The sequence below is a fragment of the Hetaerina americana genome, unplaced genomic scaffold, assembly GCF_022747635.1.
Source record: "Hetaerina americana unplaced genomic scaffold, ioHetAmer1.1.p SCAF_6, whole genome shotgun sequence".
Classification (NCBI taxonomy): domain Eukaryota; kingdom Metazoa; phylum Arthropoda; class Insecta; order Odonata; family Calopterygidae; genus Hetaerina; species Hetaerina americana.
The window spans coordinates 92,422,609-92,436,357 of record NW_027287205.1 but is presented as its reverse complement, the minus strand read 5'-3'; the positions used below and the strand labels follow the sequence as shown (position 1 = coordinate 92,436,357).

The following is a 13,749-nucleotide window of genomic DNA, read 5'->3' as shown; positions in this document are numbered from 1 at the left end:
CATTCACTGTCCATCCATGATCACCGAATCTCTCTGGTCTCTCACCAAAACTGGTCCTAGTCACATTCGTCCAAAATCTGCGAATAACGCTCTCCCCCAAGTCTGGCTCTCTTGGGGGAGAGCGTTAGAAATGTTGAAAATGGCTTCATTGTTTTTCAAAGTTTTCTCCGTGATAATCAATACACTTTAGCATGTGCTCGATCCAATTTTCATAACATATTTTCCGCTCCAATTGAGATACCTCCAAAACATGGTCTTTGATTGCATCAACGGCTTCCTCAGGCATGTGAAATTCACACATTAGCAGGGTAATAAGGGGGGCCAGCTCCTTTTCCTCTACCGGTTATGGTTTCCCAGGAAGATCTGGAGCCTGAAAGAGACATAGCTTGGGTGGAGCTGCAGGTGCCCAGAGTGCCTTGCCCAGGAATCGAACCCGGGACCCTCTGGTCAGCAGCCCAATGCTCTTTGCCCTGGACTTCCTGCGACCCACACACACACACACATATATCTATATATATGACACATATCACTTCCTCAACCATCTAAATTCTGTCTCTATTCCCTCCACACCCAACCTACTTATGGCCACCATCGACTTCACCTCACTTTATACCTCTTCCCCATGCAGAAGGCTTATCCTCCCTCCGGCATTATCTTTCCACATACCCCCTACCTCAGCGCCCCTCGACGGAATTTCTCCTCAATCTTGCCACTTTCATCCTAACTAAAAATGCATTCTCTTTCCAAAATTGTTTTTACCTACAGACCAAAGGCAAAGTGATGGGAACGAGGATGGCACCATCATACGCCAATATCTTCATGGACAATCTTGAAGAGACTTTTCTGTCACAGCTACCCTTTCAACCTTTTTTCTGGGTTCACTACATAGATGACATTTTTATTCTCTGGACACATGGCTCTGAGTATCTCAATAATTTCTTATCGGCCTTAAATTCATCTTTCACTGTTAAATTCACCTCTTCCATTTCAGACTCCACCATCACCTTTCTTGACACAGACATCTCACTTTAACACAAAACATTCACCACTTCAGTACACATCAAAGCCACTAACCATCAGCAATGCCTACATCACACGAGCTGTCATCCTCAACACACCAAACGCTCAATTCCTAACTCTCTCTCTATCCGCAGACACCAAATTTGCAACACCACAACCACTCTCAACAAATACCTTGACAATCTACATCTTGCACTCCTCAAACACAGATACCCAGAAAAGGCCCTACAAAATAAAATCCACCGCTCCACCCGACCACACACTCCACACATAAACAAGCCCAGATCTGACGCAGGACTCAACCTTTGCACCACCTATTTCCCCAGATCACGCAGACTGAAAACCTTCCTTGAAGGACTGTTTCTCATTTTATATGACAATGACGCGACCTCATCCTTACTACCCCAATGCCCATCTCTCGCATACAGACGACCCGCCAATCTCAAAATCCTCCTGAGATCCACCAACCCTTTGGCGCCCCCCCACAACAAATTTCCTAATATCTCCCCTACTTGCAACTGCCCCCGATGTAAAACTTGTCTACTTATTAGATCTACTCCCCTCTCCCTAAATCCCCTCATTGCCCCCTCACCTCGTTCCCATGCTAATTGCCTCCCAAAAAACATTATTGATCTTTTGTCATGCAAACATTGCACTTCCTTTTACATAGGCGAATGCATTACCCCCTTAATCATTCTCATGAATAATCATCGATACTCCTGCAAATCTGCCTCACTCTCTTCTCTTCCTATCTCTTCACACGCCAATTCCCACAACCTTTCATTCGACCAATGTTTTGCTCTCAGCATCCTAGAATCCCTACCTGATTCAGCCACCACCATAGAGGTGAGAACGCGAGAATCTGCGTATATAATAGCTTTCCGATCTTTCAAAATTCCCACCCTTAACCACCATCTTCAATTTCCCTCCCATCATTCCCTGCACCTCACCTCCCCTCCCCTGCCCAGACCCCTAACCGCTCTCCAGAAAATGTTCAGTCTTACTTGAAGAAGGCCGAAAGCTGAAACAATTTACAATGTGAGTGTCCTTTTAAGTGTTACTATTTTATTTGTGTTCTATTGTGCTGTCCAAATATTATACTGCTCGTGTAAGTGTTTCTGTATAATCAATATATATATATTTATTGGGTCGCAGTAGTCCAGGGGGTAGAGCATTGGACCGGAGGGCCCCGGGTTCGATTCCCGGGCAAGGCTCTCTGGGCACCTGCAGCTCCACCCAAGTCATGTGATTTTTCGGGTACCAGGTCCTCCTGGGAAACCATAACTGGCACAGGGAAAGGAACTGGCCCCCCTACCCTGATGTGTGAATTTCACACGCCGTCGGGCTTAGTACTGGGTGAACTATACCATCACCAGCCAAACCGACCTTCGGGTTGATTACTATGTTTATGGTGTATATATATATATATATATATATATATATATATATATATATATATATATATATATATATATAAACATAAATATAAATAAATATATATACATATATGTAAAACACATAAAAGGACACTCGCACATACTATATATTTTACACATGCACACATTTTTTTCCATATCAAATTTTGACCAATCAAGTTTCATGATATTATTACCGGGTTCTGTGGCATCCATGAACTGGCCATAAATTTAGACTTAATAGGTAAGAATATATCATTGTTGAATCTCTGTTGATGTCATTGGTGGGGACTCATTCCATATTAGATCATGGGATCACTTTGCAGACTGCAACCATATAGCTTTGAATGTGGGAAATCAGAAGAAAAGCATAGCAAGGTGGAATCCTTAGCCACCTAGTTAAGAAAGGACCGTATTTAAAATGGTTAACCATATTTCATTGCATGCAGTCTGCACTCAACGCCCCAGATAATTACTCAAATATTCAGAGTGACTGACTCGAGAAATATGCTTGTGGAATGAGTTTTGGACATCCAATGGCCTCTCATCACCCGGATACCATTCTCAGGGGCTATGTGCCACTTTGTTACTAGGTTTTAGCTTTAAAATTTTGCTAACTTTTATCTCTTAATCTGTATATCATGGACTTATAATATTTCAGTGAGTGCTGTGAACTAGAGAACCATAATCTTGATGCACCATTGTATAATTATAAAAATCACTAGTCTGCAGGTCAAAGCAAGGTTTTGAAGGACCCAGATGGACTGCTGCACTTGTCAGCTCTGCTTGGCTAGACACCAAACACCCTTTCAACACCCCTCCCCCCTACGCATTAAAATAACAATGCTTAACAACACATGACCCCTCTCACCTACCTTCAATCCGTGTATAACATAGTGCATTCTCCCCTTCTTTCTCTGTACGGTTCAAACTCCTCAGCATTTCTATTTCCCCTCGATATAATCATCCCCGCAAGTCACCTTTCCTACATGCATGAATTTCTCCCCACAACCATCTGCCTTCTCACCTCAGCCTTTATTCGTTCACCTTCCCAGCCATTTCACTTAATTTCCATTCTTCTCCAATCTTGCAAGCCTCCAAACTGTGGATTACCTCTTGACTCAAAGATGAAGTATCCAAACCACATGAAACTACACTCAAGATTAAAGTTTTCACTAATGCTTTCTTCATGTCTTTGCATAGTGCCCCTGGCATCAACTCTCTCCTCTTTGTCAAAGTTTAGGCATCCTTACATTATTTAACAAACATTTCACAATGGGCCTTTGGTTCTATTCCAGTATTTCACAATGAGTAATGATTCTGTTCCAGAAATAAATTCATAAGGCAAGTATAAAATGCCATGGGTGTATAGAGCAAGATTAAATTAGCCCTAAAGATTAAAATTCTTGAATGCAAGAAATTTATGATTAACACCAATCAGTTAAATAATTGGCTCTAATCTTGTTGAATTTGGTGCAACATGCATCACCACATTTCTTTTGAAATTATATGAATTGTACCAGTATGTTGCCATAATTTGTCAGAAAATCTTTTTCTTTACAATGTTGAAGAATAACACATTTAGAGGGCACCTCTGTAGCTTAACTTTCCAAATCACTCAGCTGAAAGTCAAGGGATCTGGGCTTGAATCCTGGTGAAGGAAAACGTTTTTCACTGTCATATTTCTTACATTTACGTTATTATAAATACCTCCTTGGAATGCATTTTCTCATTCTAAAAATGAAAATTCCTATTAATAAGAAATAAATATATCCTTATTCTCAAAATATCATCTTCATTTTCAGGACAAATAAGTACCTGCAAAAATCCTCCATCACCAGAGTTTGTGCTGTTGGTGGATTCTTCATTTCAATTCCGGTTTTTTTAACTGGTAAGTGGAAAATTATAATGAAAGGTTGGTTTTGCCTGAGATATTTCATTACTCAAAGGTACCATCGGAAAATGAAAATTTGATGAGAACTAGAAGACATTTTGAAAAAAATGCATCTGTTATGCTCAAAAGAATGAAACCTTCGGTATGACTGGCAAAAGATTTTATCACCGGCCATGAAAAAAACTGAGGCAAGAAACTATAATGGGCACGCTATGCTGAAAGCTGAAGGAACTGTCAGGATTGACTAAGGGAAATCAGTTTACGCTATCAGAGAAACACCTGGTGAAGCATTGATTGATGGAGAGGTGGTGACCAGATGGAGAGAATATATTGAGGAACTTCATGAAGAAGACAGTAGGCCAGTGAGATTGGACATAGAGACGGAATATGATAGCAATAAGGATGGTTTAGGGCCAGGAAATCTTGACAGTGGGATGAAAAGAGCATTAAAGAAAATGAAATCAAACAAGTCCTTGGGAATAGATAACATCCATTGAGAACTTCTCACCAATTAAGGAAAATAGGGTGGAAAGGACTAGCTCATTTATAAAATTAATGAGGAGGGAATACGGTGGGAAAACTTGGTTAAATCAGTATTGATAACTATCTCTAAAAAGGGAAAAGCAGAAGTATGCGAGGACAATGCATTTGATTTCAAATATAGCATCTTAGTATCATCAGCAGAAGGGTGGAGAAAAGAGTAACTGACCACTTAGGAGAAGGTTTTTGGATTTAGAAAGGGAAGGTGTGCAAGCAATGAATTCCATGGGATCATGGAGGTCAGTACTGAGAAGGAAGTAGACAACCAGGATGTATTTCCATGCTTTGTGGATTTTGAGAAGGCATTCACTAGAGTAAAAAAGGAAGTATTAATGAACGTTTTGCCAAAGAGAAGACTAGGATCGAAGGATAGAAGACCTAGTGGGAACATGTACATGTATGAGACTGCACCAGGCATGGATGGAGAGTCAAGTGTGAGGATGGGCAGGGGAGTGAGACGGGGATGGCCCACCATTCTTTTCAATACATGTGTCAAGGTGATGGATGGAGGCATGGGGCAGGATGGATGATCGCCTATTTAAGAAGTGTTTTGAAGAGGGTGGCCAGAGAAGTACGAATGTTAAGAGAAGATTGAATCTGGAAAAGAATGGTCTACAAAGAGTCAGAAGTTGATGTTAGCCACCTCAAGTAAAGGTTTAAAAAAAGAAGAGTGAACACTTAAATATGGAGTGTAGTTTTGAATGTCTGAGAAACTTGTTTGTTAAGGCAAGAGAATAGGCTTTCAGAATGTGGATGTGGTGTAAAAGGGAGAAAATAAAATGTATAGAAAGGAAAACAAAGAAGTAAGTTCTAGAGATGGAGAAGAGAGGTGGGTGTAAGAGAAATCCAAATGCAATACAATTGTATGCAGGAGATTATGGTGAGAGGCCCTCAGATGCTGAACATGGGTTTAGATGCTGGGAAAGTAGGGTAAAGATAGCTGATAAAATAGAGTAAAGAAAGCTGGGATCATAGGGTGGAGATAGCTGGGATAATAGGGTGGATAAAGCTGGGATCATAGGGTGGATATAGCTTGGAAAATAGGGTGCAGATGGCTGTGAAAGTAGGATGGAGATATCTGAGAAAATAGGGTGGAGATAGCTGGGAAAATAAGGTATATGGAGGAGAAGAATAGTCATTTTGGATGGAATTAAGGGAGGTTAAAAGTATGCATGGCTTAAGAATGGGCTTTTACCAAATGTAGAATTAGTTTTATGGGTGTTTGTGTCATGTGAGTTTGGCTTAGGAGTATAGTAATGTGTAATGCCAGGGTTCATCTCATCTACATTGACACACCCATTCCCATGGGATCACTGAAGTTAATCAATGCACTATCAATGTGGACCCAGATCAGGTGATTGAATGGCTGACCTCCATACCTTGTGCCGTGGTTGTCCTGTCTCATGTCTGAATTTGGCATGCGGGTTAAAAATGGGTTGGTGCAATGTATGAAGAGATCCAAGTGCCCAGGGCTCCTGCTGAAGGCTCACACTTCAATCTGGTCCAAAAAAATACCAAGATAGATAGACTGTTCTGCCTCTTCATGTATTAATGTTTAATATGGCCTTCCTCTGTCTTGAAAAACCTGATAGCCTTTGAATAAATGAAGAAAATGAGCAGTTCAATCTACTTAGAATGAAATTTTCAAAATTATAGTTGATTTGTCAATGCATGAGTGTAATTTAAGTATGCTCAATATATTTTAGAATTTATAATGCAAAATTTTCCTGACTGCAGACTGAAAAATTTTAATGTTGAATTTCATTTACAGGAATCATTTTGTATACGTTCATCCAATTCCACTCAACACCAGCGATAATAACGAGTGCTTTCATTGGACTTGGGATCATCTTCTGTGGCTGTGCAATGGTCCACAACGTCTTTGTTTGGCAAAAGGTGAAAACTACAGCCATTCAGAGTGAAATATTATGACCCTAATATTAGCTGTCTTGTCTTTCAAGATAGTGACTCTTGCCAACTAGTTAAATGATGTTTATTATTTTTTTTAGGTTAGAAAAAATCAAAAGTTTCAATTATAAAGGAAGTAATATTATGTCTTGTGAGGCAGCAGTGAGGCCATAATTTCAAGAACTTATGGATTTAAAAAAACTAGTTTATATGTTAGAATTGTTTCAAGACTTTGATGTTAACTGTTGGGTGATGAAACTTTTCAGAGTTACTTAAGATCCAATAGGGTTGCCATAGTCCTTAAGTCTCAGGAATCTAAAACACATTATGCCAAGTTTCCTAATGTTTGAATAAAATCTGTATTGTAAATATCACTTATGAAAGTAAAAATGATATGATATTCTGAAAAAGTTTCAATAAATATACTTTCATTTTGTGACTGTTATGTAGAAGATGTTTCTCGGGCCAAAAGGTCGATGAGATCATGAGGGACCTAACTATCAGTAGAATTAGACAGTGTGATGGTATTTGGTTTTAATGTTAAATATTTTTGTCTTAAAAAACTCATTCACTGAGTGGATACATTATTCCTAGTTATGAGTAGTTTAGAGTATGACTAGTTTCATTGTTGTAGCGTGAAGAATAACATACAATGCAGAGCATGCACCCCATTAAGTGCTACATGGTAGTTGCCTTTTGACTATTATCCCCCCTTCTCTTCTGTCCCTAAGTGGTAATGGAATAACCTTTGTAAATTTATAAGGCTTTCTAAAAATTAAAGTTTACTATGCAAAACTCTCACTTGTATAAACTTAATAAAGCATATAAAAATAAATATTGGTTAACTTTATGCATGTAGAACTATCTTCAATAAATCTGAATTCATCTGAAAATGTTTTAACCTATCCTGAATCACTTTTATTCCTTTTTGGTTTTAGTTCACAGAAATGCATGTTAGTCAGTAGTTGTGAGGACACACTATTGGATGTCAAATAGATCTGATGTGACTTCTTCATGTATGTAATTGTTTCGATGGAAATGCCTTATTTGAGTAGAGTTCGCGGTGGCAACCCTAGGATCTAAACACCAATGAAAAAAATAAGTAAATGCCTACCCACGTTTCATAATATAATAAAAAATACTATCAAAAAGGACCAAGAATGTCAATAATAATTAGCCCACTATACTTGTTTTGCAATTTCATATTCTGAATTTTACAGCATATAAGAATCCCAGTATAATGTTTAAATAAATCCCTGATTTTTTTTAGATGGGAATAGTCAGTTTGAGGTAGTTAATGTTTTTAGAGCTATAAAAGAAGAAAAAATTCTATTCACTTCTAGTTACCTACAACATTGTATATTTTAAGCAAGAGAGAGACATCATTGAAAGTTTGTGGTTGTCGACGTTTGCAATTCTGGTGAAAGCTACAGAATCACACCCTAAGTAATGACAAAACACTTTCAAAGGTACAGCAAATCTTCCTGATACCCCAGCATTCAAAGTGGAAGGTCTATTCTGTAGATTATGAGTAAACAATTTCAAGATGAATAATTTTGGCATCTGGAAGAATGTTAGCCAAGTCCTAGGCAAACTGGTGAGATTCCTCGGCAATTTTGCAAAACTATTTCTATGCCTTCTGGCATTTAAGGTTTTTTTAAGTGCTCTGACAACTAAGATCAATTTACACACCAAAGCAAAATGTCATATTTCAACATATTACAGTGTCAGATTTTGGGTTGAGAGTCAGCACATTGGTTTGGCTGAAAAACATTATGTTCACCATTTTTCTGCCCAAAGCAATCGCTATGATTATGGCTAGGTGTTAGTTACCTAAAATGATGTAGTTATGGTTGATTCTTACATGTTATTCCTTTGAATTCTATGCATTCCCTGGGAGACCATCTTTGCTGAAGCCATGCCTTTCAGTAACAATTTTTAAAATGACTGCCAAGGTTTTTCAAATATATCAGCATAAATTTGTTTTTCCCACGGGGCCTAAGAGCCTTTGTTTCTCACTGTTTCTCTCTCAAGGCCTTAATCTCCCCTCAAAGCATATTAGAGCACTGGAAAGGTCAAAGGCCTAAATTAGCTTGCTAATGATAAATGTATATAGGTATTGGTAGTTTTCAGGAGTCTCTTTTATTGTGAAGATGTCTGGGCAATTACCTATTTTCACATAGAGTTGCCTGTACAGGCATAGTCATGGTAAATCCATTTCTATCAAAGAATATTTTGAGGCCTACCCCTCAAAATACTAACTTATTTTTCTTATATGCTGTAAATGAGTATGAATTTTTTTCATAGGAGTGATGTTTTCAAAAAAACCTTCGGCTTTAAATTTTTCTAAAAGTTTTCTGCTAAATAGGTAGCAATTTTTCATTTTTTCAACATTATTTTCTTAAAAAATAACTAACATTATTGTTTCACAACAGAAAGATGTGATTGAGCTTCATGTCTCAATTATTTGAGTCATATTACTGTTTTATTTATTCTTGCATATTTATTATTAAGGTTTTTTATAGATTTTATGCTTTTTGAACAACAGAATGTTAAGCCACATTTTTCAGGGAATACAGTGACTACGATAAAATATTATCTATTCAAAATTATCTTATACAGCAGACAATACCTTACCTTAAAGTCATTATTAAATGATTCTCTTGTCTTAGGCTATCATTCTAATCTCATTGTGGAGACACCACAGACAAAAGTCATAGGCATTGGAGTTAACCCTAGACTTTCCTCATTTGAAGACGGTTTCAAAATTTTTATAGAATAGTATATATTTTAGTAGCTCTCAAATGCAAAGTGCTTGTGAAATACAATTACTCCCACATAACTGCAATGGAAAATAAAACCTTTTGTATGGATAAGAAATTATGTTCCAAAATCACTCATATGAAATTCTAAATATGTTGAACGATTCACATTTCTTGTACTTATCAAAATGGCACCTAAATATGATACCTTCAATGATCTTTTAAGAGGTTTTTAATGAGTTTTGAAGTGGAGATAGAAATATCACTTATCAATTTATGATGAAATAAATTGTGTGAGACATCTCACATGCATTTAATAATCATAAAAAATTGCAAATATAAACCAAAACACAATTCACTTTGATGTTTTTGAGGTCCCAGCCACCTTAATCAGGGTACAAGTACCACACATATACACGGATTAAAATTTCCTGGGTGCCAAAGATGTAGGGTCAAGTTCCTTTGGCATTGAAATTCTTTGAGTCAATGACTTAGCAGGGGTTTAGGATCACTTGGTAAAGCAATAAATGTGGCTCATCATTCAGTTGCCTGCTGTTCAAACAAATGAGAAGCACATGCACATAACAAAAGAAATGCTACAGGAGAAGACAAATGCAGCACGGATGGTCGTCCAACAGCACCACCACCAGCACCACTTGGAATCGCCATCGCCCGACCCCCTCTCGCCCCTGGCTGCCCTCGCCGAAATGAAAGTCTCTCGGAGTGGGATGAGCAGCAGTGGGGGAGGCCACGCGGGCGGCTCCACGACCATCCTCTCATCCGGTATGCCCTCTAGCAGCAACGGGGTCGTCCCTGCGGCCACGCTTGACCTGAGTGCCCTCTCCATGTCCATGGCCACGCCCCCCCACGAGTTGTCCACTCTCGTGTGATAGGAAGGGTGCTCACCAAGAAATCACTCACTCCTCAGGAATCGTTGCGCTTGCAATGGATCCATTGCCATCCGTTGACGAGTACAATGGGAAACTGAAGTGAATTCTTGATGGCTTGAGGTGGACCCAATTGTGATCAGGCAGGCAGGAAAAGCCTGCCGGACAAAAGCCAGTTCTCACAAGCATTCCAGGCCCTGAATCAGGAAATCAAAACTTACAGAACTGGTTTTGGTGCTAGGAACAAAAGTGAACCTGAAAAAAATTGTGATGGGTTGCAAGATGGTGCAGAAATTAAACAACTCTATATTTAAACAAAAGGGATATTTTTGTATGATTTGAAATGGTCGATGACATCTAAGAACAGAGGTGACAGTGTGATGCTGAGTTTTCATGTTTCTTCTTTCAACCGCAAACATTGAGTACGTGCCCTTCTGTGATCTTTACAAATGTAAATAGAAGTTAGCTACAGTGTTAAAAAAAACTACAAACTTCATCGGCAATCATACACCTACAGTCATTCAAAAGAGAATGATTAAATCTATATCCTTGCCTCAAGTGTGACCTTATCGATTGGGTGCAAAAGGTTCGTGATTAATTTTGTATCAGTCCTGAAATAATCAAGTTAAATAGTTAAATATACTCAAGGACATTTATAATGACTCCTCACCACATGTTTCCTTTCTTTTGAAGACTGATGAAAGAGTAAATTTTTATGATAACATGACACATGATTTTTTTCCGGTGAGATTATTACTTCAAAGTCATGAAATCAGAGTATATATTTTTCAGTTTCATTGAAATATCATGAAAGATCAGTGAAGAAAATCATAATAAGAAGGCATAATTCCATTCTAAAACATCCAAAATATCTTAAGTCACCACTTGCAATACAGAGGTAGAGTACTCGAATCAAACAGGAGAATCTTATTCAAATAAAAGAGACCATTAATTGCTGTAAAGAGTAATTCAATCAGGGATTTCAATGTGGGCCCAGTGCTGTTGATGAAAGGTCCAAAGGCCTGGAATTTTCACTCATACCATTTATTAGTACAAAAATCCTAATTCAATTGACCAAGATGTTAAAGCAGCCAAAGTAGAAAATTAAATTGAGCAATCTCTATAATGTAGTGATGCTGTAGTGTACTTTAAATATTATTTTAATTCATGTAAATCTTCTGTAAATACTCTACTGTGCTGAATTATTCTATATGACTGGTAAGTCTAGAATATATTTCTTAATTTATCCAAACTCTTTCTAGTACAAGTGCATTTCATTGCAAGTCTACTGAATCCAAATACAAGAGATGAAAAAAATGTCTACCATCTTATTTTACTTACCTTTCCCCGACCCCATCTTGGGGGCACAAGGTTTTTGCATAGAAAATTGCTCCATACCCGAGCACAAGCACATTAAAATTTCCTGGGTGCCAAAAGTGTGGGGCCATTACTTGTCAGAATATCTGGACTTCTCCGACAGAACACACTATGAATCAATCTCTAATTAAGACTGTATTCCTGTAATATCAGTAATGCCCAACTGTCTAAAATGCCAGTTTCTCCAGTAGAGGGTGAGGTACAACTTTGAAATGCCGTATGCACTTTGTCAGAGAACATGCCTGTAGATTAAATAAATACTTCCCCTCGCCGAGATGGGTACCCTTGTGAACTTCATGGAGCCTATCTACATCTGATATCAAGTTAATTATTTATTAACCTCCTGGTATTTTTTGACTGAACAAACATGAGATTAGAAGATTGAGAAAAACCTAGCTCTTTCAGGGAATCAATCAAACAAAATGTGGGGAGTAACCTCTGCTTTCATGCTGCATCTCCCAGATGGCTGAATGTCTTAAAAGCAGTCTGAGTGCCACCAATACTTTGCCTCTTTAGCATTACCTTTGGGATGAGAAAGTCTCTCAAAAGCATGTGCTTGCCTGTGAGAGGAAGAGAGACTGCTGTGGCTGATGCTTTCACAGTCTGTTGAAGGAAACACAGTGGGATGTTTCAGTCCCACCATGGTGCTTGGTAAGGCCTATTTGAGGTAATTCACCTCTCATTTCATTTCCTTCCATCCAACATCTTCAAAGGCCCAGAGAAAATAGGAATGGCTTATCTTGACAAGTGTGTGAAGGCCTGTCACTGATATTCCAAGGTGTTCAAGTAAAATTAAGTGTCTCTCAGAGTCAATTCCCTTTAATTTAGTGATTATGCCAGCACATGTATAAATAACATTGGCCCATGGGCAGGCCCTGTGTGGAAAACCAAAATATGCTCACTCATTCAGTTCAGTTGAAAATTCTTGGCCTATTCAGAGAAACGAGATTTCAGGCCGGGCAAGTGTCTGCTGAAGGATTGAAAGTGGTCATTCAATGCCCCCATTTAGTTAGGAAGGAAGGAGTTTGGTGAGGAAGTTAGTCCTTTCATTTATTTACAATGCCCCCCTTAAAATTCCCAATTGCACTTTCTTGTCTCCTGTTTCTTTCATCGAGGAGCCGAAAGGATTCAAACCAACCGCATGTAATCATTATTCACATTCATGCCACGATCCATCTCCTGAATGCTCATCTCCACATAGCCAGTAATAAGAAATCAGTTCAAAGCAATCTTAGCCTTGAATAAAGTAGCATGCATTCTAATTAGGTATGAACATTCATTTCATGGAATGCCCGAGGCCCTGATTTTTTTCCAGGATTGACATGAGTGTGAAGCCTTTCATACACCCAGGCCGGATGATGCCTCATCTCCATTTCCCTGCCAGTCTCGTAGGTAAATGGATGCCAATGGCAAAGTTCATGGCAGGGGCCCACCCACCCCCTAGCCAAATGTGCTGCCATTTGGTGCAGGGTGAAATCTAGCACCATGGCTGCCTAACACACCATACAAGAAGGGCAAGACTGCATTAAACAAATAAGGAAAATAGCATTCAATACTTCAATCATACCTCAAATCATTAATTATACAATAGTGAAGTATCCATGCCTACCACTATGACGGTCATAAACTTTAGGTCATACCTGATTTCCGTTATACTTATTGGAGTTATACAGGGCGCAGCTACATAACTTCCTTTTTTGAAAGCATTTCCCATTTGAAAAAAGTAAGCTATGTTGCTGCACACCGTATGTATATATATGTGAGGGCAATCCCAGAAGTACCCGACTCAACCAAGAATACACAAAATTTTTGGAAAAAAATATTTTTTTTTTCAACATAATCACATTTCAGCTCTATATACACTTTTTCCAGCAATGTTCAACAAGTTCGATACCGTTTTTATAATAACAACTGACTTGCTCCTCAAAATAGCCATTAACTGCCGG

The 13,749-nt window shown here is 38.5% G+C and overlaps 1 protein-coding gene across 4 annotated transcripts in view; it reads left to right on the top strand.

Annotated features, from left to right (window-relative positions):
• LOC139694942 (uncharacterized) overlaps window positions 1-11,725 on the top strand; it is a 164,808-nt gene extending 153,083 nt beyond the window's left edge. For 3 of the 4 annotated variants that reach the window (XM_071593461.1, XM_071593462.1, XM_071593463.1), the window contains exons 3-5: window positions 4,241-4,326; window positions 6,641-6,765; window positions 10,142-11,725. In XM_071593461.1, the coding sequence (XP_071449562.1) occupies window positions 4,241-4,326; window positions 6,641-6,765; window positions 10,142-10,429 (499 nt within the window). In that variant the 3' untranslated portion in view covers window positions 10,430-11,725. Of the gene's footprint in view, window positions 1-4,240; window positions 4,327-6,640; window positions 6,766-6,878; window positions 7,613-10,141 lie in introns of those variants that run through there. The other variant, XM_071593465.1, reaches the window with a different exon arrangement.
• The last annotated feature ends 2,024 nt before the right edge of the window (window positions 11,726-13,749 follow it).